The sequence below is a fragment of the Amblyomma maculatum genome, chromosome 1 (assembly GCF_055883805.1).
Source record: "Amblyomma maculatum isolate TAMU_Amacu chromosome 1, ASM5588380v1, whole genome shotgun sequence".
Lineage (NCBI taxonomy): Eukaryota > Metazoa > Arthropoda > Arachnida > Ixodida > Ixodidae > Amblyomma > Amblyomma maculatum.
In genome coordinates this window covers 25,920,164-25,934,025 of record NC_139344.1, presented here as the reverse complement: position 1 = coordinate 25,934,025, position 13,862 = coordinate 25,920,164, and the positions used below count along the sequence as shown (strand labels likewise).

Below are 13,862 nucleotides of genomic sequence, written 5' to 3'. Positions count from 1 at the left end.
AGAGAAACCAAAAACAAAGAGCCTCGTACCTATAGAGTAGCTGCGAAACTAATTGTCACGGGGGCCATATAATGTCAACGAGGAAAATGTCAAAAATGAAATTGCGTCTTTAATTTTTTGCATGAGTAATCAGAGATTCGTGCAATGGAAATTTAGGCGCCCGCGGCATGGTCAAACATTCATTTTCCGTTCATGTGGGCCAGTGTCACGATCACTACCGATTTTTGTTTAGCGAAATCATGAGCCTGCCGGCGGTTAAAAACCATACCATCTTTAGAGACGTGCCGTGGTAGGTCATATAGGTTACGTGCCCGATGTTGAATAAAGCTTATTACATGTCAGCCTTCAGGTGGCATATATTAAAACTCCAGCTTGTCAACTAATTGTTAACTGTTTAATAGATATGACCCTAACTTTATATAAGGAGTTCTAAATGTCAAGTGTTTCTCTAATCTCGGATGCGGAATCCTAGAAACGCCTAGTGAACATCCAGTTGTATTTACTCCCCACATACCTTCGTATTCGAGCTCTGACGTTATTAAAGCAATCGCCAGTTCCTTTATGCGTCCTGATGAAGTCTCCAGTCTGCTTTACGACACAGCCTAACATTATGAGTCAAGCATGAGCCCTTCACCAGAAGTGGAAGCTCACCCGGTAAGAATTACCATTAAGTTTTCATGCGAGTACAGTAGTAGACGTAAATGAACGGTTGAGTTCAAATCAGCGAGTTAGACAGCAGATCATCTCATTAGTTTTTTGTTATCGCGGATGTAGAGCTCCGCCATGGGCATGTGGATTTCAAGGGCCATTATTTATGCGGTTGTGGAAGCAACCATGCAAAATAGAAAGTGACGCTTATTTGTCTCAGTTCTTCCTGCACCAAGTTACGGCGCAAGAAAAGAAATGCTTCGTTACAGCTTCAATAGGAAAGCAGCCCACGTAACCCACAACTATTTCGGTGAAAACGTGACAAGACGACAGAGCACACATGGCTGAAAACGAGCCACAAAGGAAGCATTGTCTGCTTCCTTTCCGGGTGTCGCCTCCAGCTTCTTTTGCTTAAACCCCATCCCTGGAAAGCGGATCAGGAAGGAAGAAAGCTCGGGACCCGTCTTTTCGTTCCCTCTGCACTACGAACACAAAGACGGACACAATGCCATAAGTTACGTTCACAGGTACGCACCAAGCTGGCCCGATAGGCGCGCTTTGCAAAAACAAAACAAAAAAAAAAAAACGAAAAACACTGGTCGCAGTAACTTTCACTACCCGCCATAGCCACATAATTTTGTTAAATGCGTTGGACCGCCGGATGTTACCTTTGTAGTAGGCTAAGGAGTTTGAAAAAAAAAAAAAAGAAAACAAGTTAGTGATTATTCATCGTATAACGATACTACAGGACTGTCATCTTTCCCGCTCCTTTTGAAGTGCACCTGAAAAAAACGAAACCATGATTTTTTTTTTTTCATATCGTAGGGCGTAGTATTTTTTGTGATTGCCAAAACAACAAACGAGAGATAAAAACCTTCTTGGTGAAACCAAGTGGCAGCGGTTCAATAAGACAGACGGTTCAACAAGTCCTTTCCGTGCACCAGTGGTCGGTTCAATCGACGGAATGCGGTTCAAGGAATCAGAAAACAGACGGAACATAGGGAGTCAAGCGTAGTGACGAGGTTGCAAATACAACCGGCTGTGGAAATACATAGGTATGATGAGGCTATGGCTGTTGCAGGAAAAAGGGACTCAAAGATCATTAGAAGGAACTTCTTTGTGCCCTAACGTGAACGCTGCTGAAGAAGATGATGACGAGGAGATATAAAACAAAATAATTCCGGAATCTCCACTACAGCAATTGTTCAGCCCATGTGATATTTCGGGACCTGAAACCATGCCAGCACCAAAGTAAATATGCTTTAAATGAAGTTACTATTTAACGGCTCGAAAAGAAAGCTTCTGTCAAATCATTGAGACGAAAGATACAAAGAAAAACACTGAAATATATTTTTATTAAGTTGGGAGGACCACCAAATACATGTGCCACATTAACCACACTTAATTTAAAGTTTAAACAAAATTTGAGTCTGGTGTGCACGTATTTTATGGTGTGCGATGTGAGGTGCACATCACTAGGACTGCAAGCACAGGTCGAACGACCAGAGTAATGATGTAAGGGTGACCCTACTAGACCTCCACATCATTGCAACTCCAACATGAATTTTACCTCCCTGCCTTTCTATTCTACTATTTATTCCTCTCTCGCCCAACATGAATCTTATAATGTCCACCTATTACAGTGCTATTCACAAACAATCGAGATGCGTTACCAATTTGTTGTTAAATAAACCTCATGTTTATTTCTTTGTATTTATTCTAATAATTTTTCCTGAGCCATTCTATAAAGAAATAAGAATTATTAAAGGAATATGCAGTAAGCATTATAGTAGCCTTGGAAGTGAAAATGACTCTACAGATGTATGTCAGTTACTAAGATTCCCTGGCGCGAACGGGAAATATAACAAGATCCAGAATCACATCTATGACACATCATAAGTGGAAAAAAAAATTGCTTGAATAACGATTTCACTCAAGTAGGCAACAAAGTCTTTCCTAACAAATGCTTATCGACTGAAACGAGTGCAATATCATAACAGCTCTACACTACAAACCAGCAAAGTTCAATTAGTGCTAGAAGTTAGCCAGTGTTTCACTTCTGTAGAGACAGTGTCACTCACAATAGAAAACTTGCTCATAATTTTTAGAGTGGACAGCATTATTCATCTGCAGACCCGTAAAAACTTAAACTCTATCTGAGAAGGATGTAGATATTTTTACAGTATTTTGCAAACATTTACTGATGCACAAAATGCAAAAATAACCGTATTAACGCTTCCTGGAAGGCGGCTGCAAACAGCTTAATCTGGAGTAATCATTGCTTTTAAAGTGAACAGAGTTATTCCTTGACAAGAGTAAATATGACGTAAAAAATGCAAATGAAGTTTTATTTCCAGACATTTTGCAAAGTTGCTTTTAGGTATAGTTGGTTATTATTACAAATAAATAAAGATATTAGATGTAAAGAACACAAACTATACGCGCGAAGACGGACTGGAAAAGATAGCATATTTCTGCTGAATACATCAAGCGGGTCATTGTTTGGTGCGTTAACACTATAGAGCTCTCGGTGCGATTATTCACCGTTGTTGAAGGATCCGTCTGAAGCTACCTAGGCTTGTAGAAGGAAATAAAATAAACATGGCCAAACAGGGTCCAGCCTAACTATCGTACCCGAGTGGCGGGAACTGATCAGCTTCGGTGGCCACTCTACAAGTGTTTTCGCCGCAGCCGATCGAGTCCTCGGTACTGCCCTTTCACTCGGTGCATATGCATGCCATTATCTTGGTCACCTTCAATCTTTATGCAATAGGGGACAACGACATCGCAGGTGGCGCTTCGGATTCCAGTGAACAGTGCCTTCTTCGAACGACTCCACGTAATTAATGGTGCAAACTGACTAGCGCTCCTGCTAACTTCCGTGTGTCTGCTCCATCTGCACGCGAAACACACCTGTACGTGTTTTGCACACGCGCTCCCATCTTCTTGCTCGCGGTCGGGTGCCATTTTGAAATAAATGTCATAATATATATAGAAAGAAAGAGTGAGTAATCTTTATTGAAGGCCTAAGCCTATTGAGGGGAGAGGAGAAGTAGAGACAAGGAGTTCACATTTGGACGTATACAGAATGCTGGTCCAACGGTAAAGAAAACCCGCAAAAGCGTGCTGTTTTCCACGACCCCCCCCCCCCCCCTTTTTTTTTTTTTGCGAGCTATTCTTCACGTGCTAATATAAGAAAGCAAAACTGAAATAAAAGGCTACCTTGAAACAGACCTGCGGCAAGAGTGTGCTCTATGTTTCTGTCTTTTTTTTTTTTTTTTAGTCATGAGTGTGCTCGCTCGGCTTGTTAGCTCTGTTTCCTTACGTTGTTCTTGTGCGCTAATCACAAATTCCTGTTACCTTTATATTTTCTTCTATCGTTCTGACTGTTTCTGTGGATTTGTCGTTAGTCTCCTGACAGCGGACACGTACTTGAGGGAAATAATAAAAAAACATTTCACGATGTCCATGCGCTCTAATGAACGTCACATGGGAAAAATCGGAAAGTCTTAACACGGTCGTACAGCTTTGCCGTACAGCGTTTTTCCCACCGAAGCGTGGCCTTGTGGTAGAGCATCCGCCTCGTGTTGGGGAGGTACAAGGTTCGGTCCCTGCTGCCGCAGGTTACCCACTGGTTTTTCAATGGGTACAAGCTTTCCACCGGCCTGGTGCTCGGCTCTTTGAGGTGAAATGTTTGGGAAAATCTATGACCCGTACGGTAGCACGTTTCCGTTACTACCATTTCCACATTTGCGACGCCACGGATGCTTTACGGTTACAGTTACCGTAGTTAGCGCATTTTACTGTACGGAATCTTTTAAAAAATCTGTTAATCTTAGTCTCTGCAATACCACGTTGCGCCAACTTGATGGCCAGCCTTGGTTTGTAAATCTCAAAACCAATACCACAACAGTATCCATAAAGTTCATGGGTGTAATCCCATAGCCGCACTGCTACTACGTGTGTACGACAGAAACCTATTTCATATGAGGATTGGCGTCTGCCACCTTCGTCTTCGCAGTTATAAGCCCTGACGATTTACAAGACATCAACCGTGTAAGTGAACTGATACTGAGCACCACCGGTGCGTTTCCTCCTGTTTCCGCATATGACATATAATTTCTGGCACTTTCTACCTAAGAAGCATTACTGCTCCTGCACTGCCCGATTCCTGCTACTTGTGTAGAGTTTCTATTGTGAGAAAACATAAGCCTGACAGTGAATGTGTACGCTTCGGGAAGCCCACAACACAACCCAGACACAAGCAAGCGCCCGGTCAGTTCCTCAGAATTGAGCCGATAGGTGAGCAGCGCGGCTCTGCCGTCGCGCAGCTCTGAGATCCCCGATCAAGAGCACACGGCTATCGCATCGCCCTCTTAAGGGGCTGTAAGCAATCTCAAAATTTTATACTGGGCTTCCACTAAGGTCCCTAATCACCTATTTTCCCGAACTTTGCCTGAGGCCTATCCTTATAAAACTCCAGTCTCTAACCAAAAACGAAACGAAACGCGACGTGCTAGCGTACACTTACTACAAATTTGACTGGTCTAGCTAAATCGGCTCCATTTTTTCCGTGCTGGCATCGCCCCTTGTCCTAATAGGCTACAAGTGAATAATAGCATATGCTTTCATTTAACCATCACGTTTTCTGAAGAAGAACGATGCTAAAGTCGGCTAACAGCTTTTGTTGCATGTCAGCAAGGTTTTCAAAGGTGATATTGAAGGCCCTCTGCAAAACCTCTTCGTGAGTTTTTCAGAACTGCCCAAATATGCTTTCACATTCGTTCCCGCGTGTTAACCCATCGCCTATGCTGCACCACAAAGGCGAAGAAGAAAAGCGTCCCTATGAAATGGAGCAATTCTATCTGGGGCACACAAAGAGACCGAAAAAATACCAAACCTGCAAAACTAAGATAAATCCTCAGAAACGTGTGCGTGCGGTCGTGCATTCACGGGTAATTTCACTAATCTTGTGTGTTCTTATTAAGGTCATGGGATTCCCGGCATTTAGTAAGTGGAGTCGCACGAGCCGACACTCAGCAAGTGTTGAAATTGGTTCGCGCTTATGTGCCGACGAGAGGGCAGGGGACAAACGACGGGAGAAAGGTGCTTGGTTTGTGTTCTGTAACCGGTTATGTGAGTGAAAAGCTCAGAGCTGCAATACTGGTTGATTAATTGGATCTTCACACTTGCCTTAGTTGGTTGGTTTGGTTCATAGGGTTTAACGTCCCAAAGCGACTGAGGTTATGAGGGACGCCGTATTGGAGTGCTCTGGAAATTTCGACCTGGGGTATTTTAACGTGCACTGGCATCGTACAGCAAACGAGTGTTTTGCTTCTCGCCTCCATTCAAAAGCGGCCGCCGTGGCCGGGATTCGAACCCGCATCCTTGGGCACAGGAGCCGAGCGCCCTAACGTTGCACCACCACGGCGGGGAGCATTAGTTGCCGTTGGGAGATCAATTTTCTGAAGTAATAATTCGTTTTAATAAGTTGTGCGATGCCATTGTGCAGTGCGATGTTATTATGCGTGCGTTAAGTGGCCTCAAAGGGTCTAAGTTAATTCGAAGTCATCCCCTACGGCCTTTTCATTGCCTATGTGTCACTTCGGATCGTTAAACCCAACAATTCACAATTTATTAGGTGGCTCGGAATATGTTAGAACTGCGGGCAGAATTAAATGACAACGTTGGCGTGTGTCATGCTGCCGCGGAATTGCAGATTACACTGGCGGATGCTTCTAATGTTTATCTGTGCATGTTAAATGTCTTCAGCACGGCGGCAGTATCCCTTTGTGATCCGAGATAGGAACAGATTTAGCTCGATTAATCGGAGCCATCTGGATCGTCTTCCGTGTTCTTGAAAGCGATGGAACACTGTTTCCGCGCCTTCTTGCGAAAGTTATTCGCCAGTTTTAAATTCAACGCGGTCGAGAACGACGGTGTTACTGCTTTCAGGTGCGAGCCAAGCAAGCTTGTTGTTATGGCCGCCGCCTTGTTGTTCAACTCATTGTGGATGCAAGTCAGCCGAATAAGGAGTTTTCTTTTTTTTCAGAGCCCTGTTACCGTATTAATAACGCAATTTGTCTGGTATTACACTGTGTTTTCACTATTCAGAGGGAATATCCAGGTGTTAACCGTGCACGATGTGGATTGTTCAGCTAACAGATAATGACATGTGCGCTCTCGTATTCCGAGAGCTCTGAGCCACTTCGCAATAAGAAAGTGGCTGAAATTGCCGTAAACTGAGAATATGGTTTGTTTGCAGCCCCGAATAAAGTTGAAAGTTTTTTATTTATTGTTTTGAAGGTAGTTTTTTAGTGGTACCAAAATTTTTATTAGTAGAGATCGAATTCTGAAAGCTGTTTCATGTTTGCTTTGGTTTAGTTTGGTTTACGGGGTTTAGCTCGTCAAAGATGATTCAAGCTATGAGAGACGCCGTGGTGGAGGGCTACGGAAATGTCGACCACCTGGGATTTTTTAACGTGTACTGACATCGCAGAGCACAAACGCACCTGGCTTTTCGCCTCCATCGAAAAGCGGCCGCCGCGGTCTGGATTTGATCCCGCATTCCTGGGCACTACTGTCGAGCGCCCTAACCACTGCACCACCGCAGCGGGCGTGTTTCAGGCTTTCACAGTTTTAAATTTCAAATCATACCCGAGCATGCATAAACCTACTTCAGTTACTCCTATGTATATACGCAGTCATTATCATCTCGATTCGAGCCCGTACTGCTCATTAATTTGGTCCTCTTAGTATTTTGGTGCGAAGGCCGATGGTACGGTTCGAGCACTCTGTTCGAATTACTCGCGCCAGGGTACGTAGACTGTGACGGTCAATCAGGAGAAAGAAATGCACGATCCGGCGTCCGTATGAGTGCTTTCACACTAAAATGTTGGGCGTACTGCCCACTGTTCATGACAGGTACCACAGCACAAACAAGAACGAAAGAAATGAGCAGAGACAGGCAAGCAAGCCGCACACCAAAGCATGTTTCGTTTGCTTCTTTCTCACGATTCTTGTCTTTTTTTGTGCGCGTGCCATACAGTACCCGTTGGTTTGAACTGACGCGCCTTTAAATATTTCTGTACTTTTAAAGTGCCCGCATTCTTCAAATGGGTAATCAGGGAGCAGTGTAAGCTTTAAAACCACTCAAGCTTTATCATTCAGGAATCACTATATATCTCGGCGTACAACATAAGACATAAATGTACGTGACGTACCTGAAACATCCTTCGACGAGTGACTGGACCAAATGCTAAAAAATCAAGCCTACAAATCAAACGATGACAAATAAAAAGCAACCATTCCTCGTGGGCTGTACCCTTACAGAAGAATTGCGCCGCCGAATTGCGCGTTTTTTCCAACTATCGTCCGACTCCCGTAATAGCGTGTTGATGAGCGCACGCGTGCCGGCGTGTTCCGCGCTTCATTACAGCGATAGGAAATCCGCCCCCGAGGCTGCATTCAGCGATCTCGGCTACTTCCGGATTCACTGGCGATCACGGCTGGACCTCCACGGTGCGCAATCCATAATCCAACTGGCCCGAGACCAAAAGCGCCAGGCTCCGTTCAGCATGGGGTCAGCGCATAGAGGACCATAACGAACGGCGCCCCGTGCCCTGACCCGAAGAGGCGAGTGGAGGCTCTCCGAAGGCTTGCACGAACTGGAGGGGACCCCACGCGCTCACTCGCGCGGGCACGTGCCCCGACGGCCACTGCGAACCATCCTCCGGGAGCGAGAAGCGGCGGCTCGGGAGAGGGCAGCGTGCGAAGAAAGTGAGGCAGGAAGGAAGTCCATCGTGGAAATCAAAAGTGGAAGTCAAGTTGGACGCACTCTTCGACTTCTTTCGCGGGCCGTCACCTGGACGCTGGAAGCTCTATTCTGAGAGGACCGCGGTGAGCGAAAGTGGAACACACACCACCCCTCGCCCCGTGCGCGTCGCCGAGCGGCGGAGAGCCTCTCAAGGGGGAAAAGGGCCCTGGGGTGAAAGAAGGGGGGTCACTCACGATGACCCCTTGTCACTCTCCGCCGGGGTTCTTCCTCCGTATTGTGGCGAGCGAAAAGCGCCGATGCCGCAAGGGCGAGAAGGGCGCAGAGGAGTCGCCGGCCATAGGCTCGGGTTGAGGCCCCCTCTCGGCGGGTGCCTGCTACAGCACTGCCCCCTTGCCAGGCCGAGCGGGTATAAGTACGCTACCCGGACACCAACAGCACCAAGACGCTCGAGTCCCTTCTTCCTCAGTGGCTACCTGAGTTACAGCCGAGGACGAAAGACAACGCACACCTTGCACCGCGTGGAACGGTCTCGTGAGCAAGCATGCGCCCCATGGTGAGTGCCGACCAGCAGACGGTGCCGAGCTCTGCGCCATGCAGTACGTGCCCCACGGGGTCCCCAGGCGCTCAGACCTCGCCCTGGGGCCCCACGTGGTACGGACGAAGTGTTCCAACGACCGGTGTCATCAGGAACTAACTTTCATTTTAAAGAGTCACTGCTGATAGTTTAAACTACCCGCGTCTCCTGAATATTTCACATCACGAAATTTCTCGGCATGCAAGCCAGAATAATTTTATCGAGAATAATTTTATGCATTTCTCTTTCATGTATTCCTTTTTGTTGTACTGCACCATGATAACAAGCGTGAAAGCTCAAAAGAAGCAAAAAGACAAAAACATTTAGCTGGCGTGTCAGGAAGATGTTTACATTTGCATGTTCCATTGACTCGGCTCGGCGTAACTGACATTTCCTTTGCAGTTAATACACAGCAAGGCCCATAATGCCTGGAACACAGTGGCATAAAAGAAAGTTTTGAATGGTTTCCAACAAACCTCACTGAACGATTCGTTCGTAAACCTCTCCTTGAATGAATAGCTTCAAGTTCGATGTCAAGGCCTTTCGGCGCTCCGCACTTGGTTGGGTGTAAGCAGCAAAACCGAAAGTTGACAGGCACGCGTACCGCCGCGAAGGGGTCAGGAATATGTAATGCGTAAGGCGCTGCAGAGTTCCATGTACGATCGTGCGCCCTGGAGAGGCTGGAGAAACTGGTCTGGCTGCCCTTCCCGTCAACGGCGACCTGCACGGCAATACCTCAGCGTAACGCTAGGTCTGCGCTCAGCGGAAACAAAACGAAAAACACCCGACATGATGCGCCTGCGCGGAAGTGTGTTTTGGTCCATAGACGCTCAGATGAGGTGAAGATTTCAGTTTATTGAGATGCCAGTCGTGCAGTCAACCGCGGCGCCAAGAGAGCGCCAGGACAATGCCGGCGCAGCGGGGAGGCTGAAAGATGCAGGAAGACGTCAAGAGATACCTTGCAAGCCGTTCCGGCATTTTGTGAGCGTTGTCCCCGCGTTCAGCTTGTTACATGGCTTTCCTTTGTGCGCTCTAGCCTTGTTTCGGAAACAGTTTCAGCCATTCTCTCCGCGACGTCGGGACAGTTTTTCCTTTCTTGTTTTCTTTGTGCAGTGTATATTCTTGGCCACTGCACTGTTTATATCTCTGTCACGAATTATAGTTCTTGCACCTTTAGCATAAATACCAGTTATCTTTCCGACTTTGTAAAGAAGTAGGCCCGGGCGCGGCTCGAACAGCGTTAAGTAAGAGTTGTCTACTACATAAAACTGCCAGATCTCAGAGAACTCTTGTGTCAGTAAAGTTGGCCTTGGCAGTTCAGATAATGCATATTATGCACTTGAGCTGACGTTGTGGGAATAATGAAGGCTCTGAAAGAGGATTAAAAAGCATGCTTGGATGTCTATGTTTTACTCATTATTAGACAAATAAAAGCCTTAGGCAAATATAAAATAAAATTGTTATCATTATGAGAGACCCAGACAGTTATCCGAGGTACACAATGCCATTGGCCAGGCGTCCGTCTTCCGTCATAAGCTCTAGTTAAAGCATCGCCCAAAATATCTTCAAATCTCATTACTGAATATCTTCCTTCAACTGTCATCTTGATCCTCGTGCTTCAAGAGCACTGGTATCATATTTCAAATGCAGTGTTTGATCTCCACAGTCAACGTGTCCCGTATGAGGAAGTCACAAGGTGTATTTCGCAGATATTCGTAACTTCATCTTTCACTGGCAATCTTTTGCATTCGAGTTCTTTTATTATTTTCATCAGAATGCTGTGCGGAAAGCCAACAAGCTTTTCATTGTTTTGTTTTATTTTCAGTCACACACTAAATTCAGACGTGCTCTGAAGCCAAGCCCCCCCCCCCCCATTTAGTTTCCCTACAAAAAATAGTTCGTGGGAGCATGTTTCTTACGCCCTTTTTAGATACTGATCCATTCCTACGCCGACGATCAGTATTAGGAACGAAACTTTACGACATCAGCCGTGTACAGATCGCTTTTTCAGACGGTATTCCTCGTACACGCATGGCAATGCTAAGCTCATAGTGGAGAGGTGGTTTACGATGTTCATTGCTACCTGTCACACCTTCAAGCAAAGCACTTGCTGGAGCAGAAAAGAGCCAGCTTGAGAGTGGAAGCCTGTGCATTTTATCTTAGCCCAATGTGAAAAAATGAGCGCTGTGAAATTTTTCGAACTCAATGCGACCGAGTTACCTAACATTTAAGAGACATGAAACACTCGCAACGCAATGAATGAGTGCATTTTATTATGGAATTACGAGGCCTGGTCGCACCTAGCGTTCCTGTGATGCTTTAATTAAAAGCTGTTGGGAAACTTCCTCATTAACACTGATGCTACTTTCTGAAACAAGTTATATACAATACAATTATAATATCCTTCAAAATACACGTGTTCTCTAGTGCAGATTAACTATGAAAGGCAGACGAGAAAAATTTCAGAAATACTAGGTCTCGATAGCGGAGTTTAAAACATTTGCGGTCTAGCTCTTCAAATTTTCTTCGAAAGGAGGAATGAATTTTGCTTGCATGATGGATGGCTATTATTTCCTTGCGCGTCATTCAGTGTCTGTAGCAGGCATATTATGAAACCAATGCACGAATGTTTGCTAACGGAAGATTTATTTGGGGTGCTCACGTTTCTAGAAGAGTAGTGATATTAAAAAGAACATAAATTTCATAACAGAACTGAAAACAGTAGTTTTTTAAGCTTTAGGATGGCGCTCCTTGGTAGTTGTAGTATGAATATAAATTCAGTTATTTTTAAGGATTTATACAATAATGAACCCATTTTTCCAAACAGATTGTGCTAGCCTCCCTGATAGGGGTGGCGCTAGCAGGTAACCTCGGCGGAGGCGGCGGCGGCGGCTGGCAAGCCGGCGGCGGTGGAGGTGGTTGGCAAGGTGGCGGCGGCGGCGGCTGGCAAGCTGGCGGAGGAGGAGGTGGCTGGCAAGCTGGCGGCGGCGGCGGCGGCGGCGGTGGTGGTACGCGCGAAGATTGCTTTTAAAAAGTGCAATTACATGCCTTTGGTTGCGACTCACACAACGCGAAAGGCCTCACGACGTAGGTGAACGCCATATCCTGAAGTATGAATATTCTATACATTCCAATCAAGATATACTCATAAAAAATCAAACGGAATCCCTACCAAAACAGCGTTTGATATCACGTTGCAGAAGTTTGTTGCTATTTGAGGATTCACTACCATGTTTGAAAAACAAACTGTGGCACAAAAAATACGGCACCATATGTGGCACCCAAAGCATGACTTCGACACACGTCTCATTTATGTTAGCGACCAGCAGTGTTCATGAGTTTTACGGGAGAACGTGTTTTCATTCCAGGAGGTCAGAGCTCCATCCGCTTTATGTGTACAGTGACACCCCAGTTGAAACAACACAATCTTAATGACACTGTGTGAATTCTAAGAAGCCGTGACTGAGTACACTGACATCATTCAGTAGCCTCGACCAAGTGCGTATACGGTACTACTGTCGGTAGTTGCTTTTGTAGAAGGGATTAAGTTCCCCCTGCGCGGTGGCGTTCGACTGCCCGTTGAGCCAGAGGATGCGTGTCCGGCCACGACCGTGGTGACCGCCTATCATTGAGGCGATACGAATGGCGCCCGTGTACTCTGCGATGCCAGTTTACTTTAACACCCACAGAGGGCCGCGATTCATCCGGAGCCCTCTACTTCAGTATATATATTATATATATATATATATATATATATATATATATATATATCTCAATGCGTATGCTTTACTAAACCCCGGCAGTGGTCCGCACAAGCAGCAGCATTTAACTGGTTCTAATTTTGGCCCCTTTCAGGAGGCGGTAAACACGTCTACATCATTCGCAAAGTCAGCGGCGGCGGCGGCGGCGGCGGCGGCGGTGGCGGCGGTGGCTGGCAACCGTCGGGCGGCGGCTGGATGTTGGGCGGCGGAGGCGGCGGCGGCTGGCAATTGGGCGGCGGTGGCGGCGGAGGCGGCTGGCAAGCCGGTGGAGGCGGTGGAGGCGGTGGATGGCCATCCGGAGGTGGTGGCGGCGGATGGCAAGCTGGTGGTGGAGGAGGAGGATGGCAAGCCGGCGGAGGAGGAGGAGGATGGCAAGCTGGCGGCGGTGGTGGCGGTGGATGGCCATCTGGAGGCGGCGGTGGCGGATGGCAAGCAGGCGGCGGCGGCGGTGGCTGGCAGGCCGGCGGTGGTGGAGGCGGCGGCGGAGGTGGCGGAAAGCACGTCTTCGTTGTGCGCACCACGAGCAAGTTTGGCGGTGGCGGAGGACACGGTGGTGGTGGTGGTGGTGGCGGCTATGGTGGTGGCGGGTTCGGTGGAGGCGGCCACGGTGGTGGTGGCGGCGGCGGAGGCAAGCATGTCTTCCTTGTCAAGACCACGACGACAAGCAGTGGAGGAGGTGGAGGTCTCGGCGGCGGCGGCGGTGGCTGGCAAGCCGGCGGTGGTGGCGGTGGCTGGCAAGCCGGTGGCGGCGGCGGTGGATGGCAAGCTGGCGGAGGAGGCGGCGGCTGGCAAGCTGGTGGCGGCGGCGGAGGTGGCGGCTGGTCATAATCATCCTGCCTCTAGCTTCGCCACGACATCGCAGATGGAAAAGGCGCTGTTTCCACCCTATGTGTAAGTGATTAATTGTTGAAATTATATATATCTCTATAATTTTCATTTGTTGTAGAAATTCCCGCATGTAATCATGCGGTTTGGCTCCAATAGTGAGGAAAAGCGCAAGTGGTTTTTCTGCTCATGCATAACAAACAACACACATCAATCAATTTTTCGCAAGTGCGATGAAAAGAAGTAATTTTTGAATGATTGCGCGTAAACAAAAATT

At 47.0% G+C, this 13,862-nt stretch overlaps 1 protein-coding gene across 1 annotated transcript; it reads left to right on the top strand.

Moving 5' to 3' along the window:
• The first annotated feature begins 8,966 nt into the window (after positions 1 to 8,966).
• LOC146201968 (uncharacterized) lies at positions 8,967 to 13,588 on the top strand. The gene is made up of 3 exons (XM_084599854.1): positions 8,967 to 8,978; positions 11,827 to 12,001; positions 12,855 to 13,588. The coding sequence occupies exons 1-3, from the start codon at positions 8,967 to 8,969 to the stop codon at positions 13,586 to 13,588; spliced, it is 921 nt and encodes a 306-aa protein (XP_084455980.1).
• Positions 13,589 to 13,862: the final 274 nt, after the last annotated feature.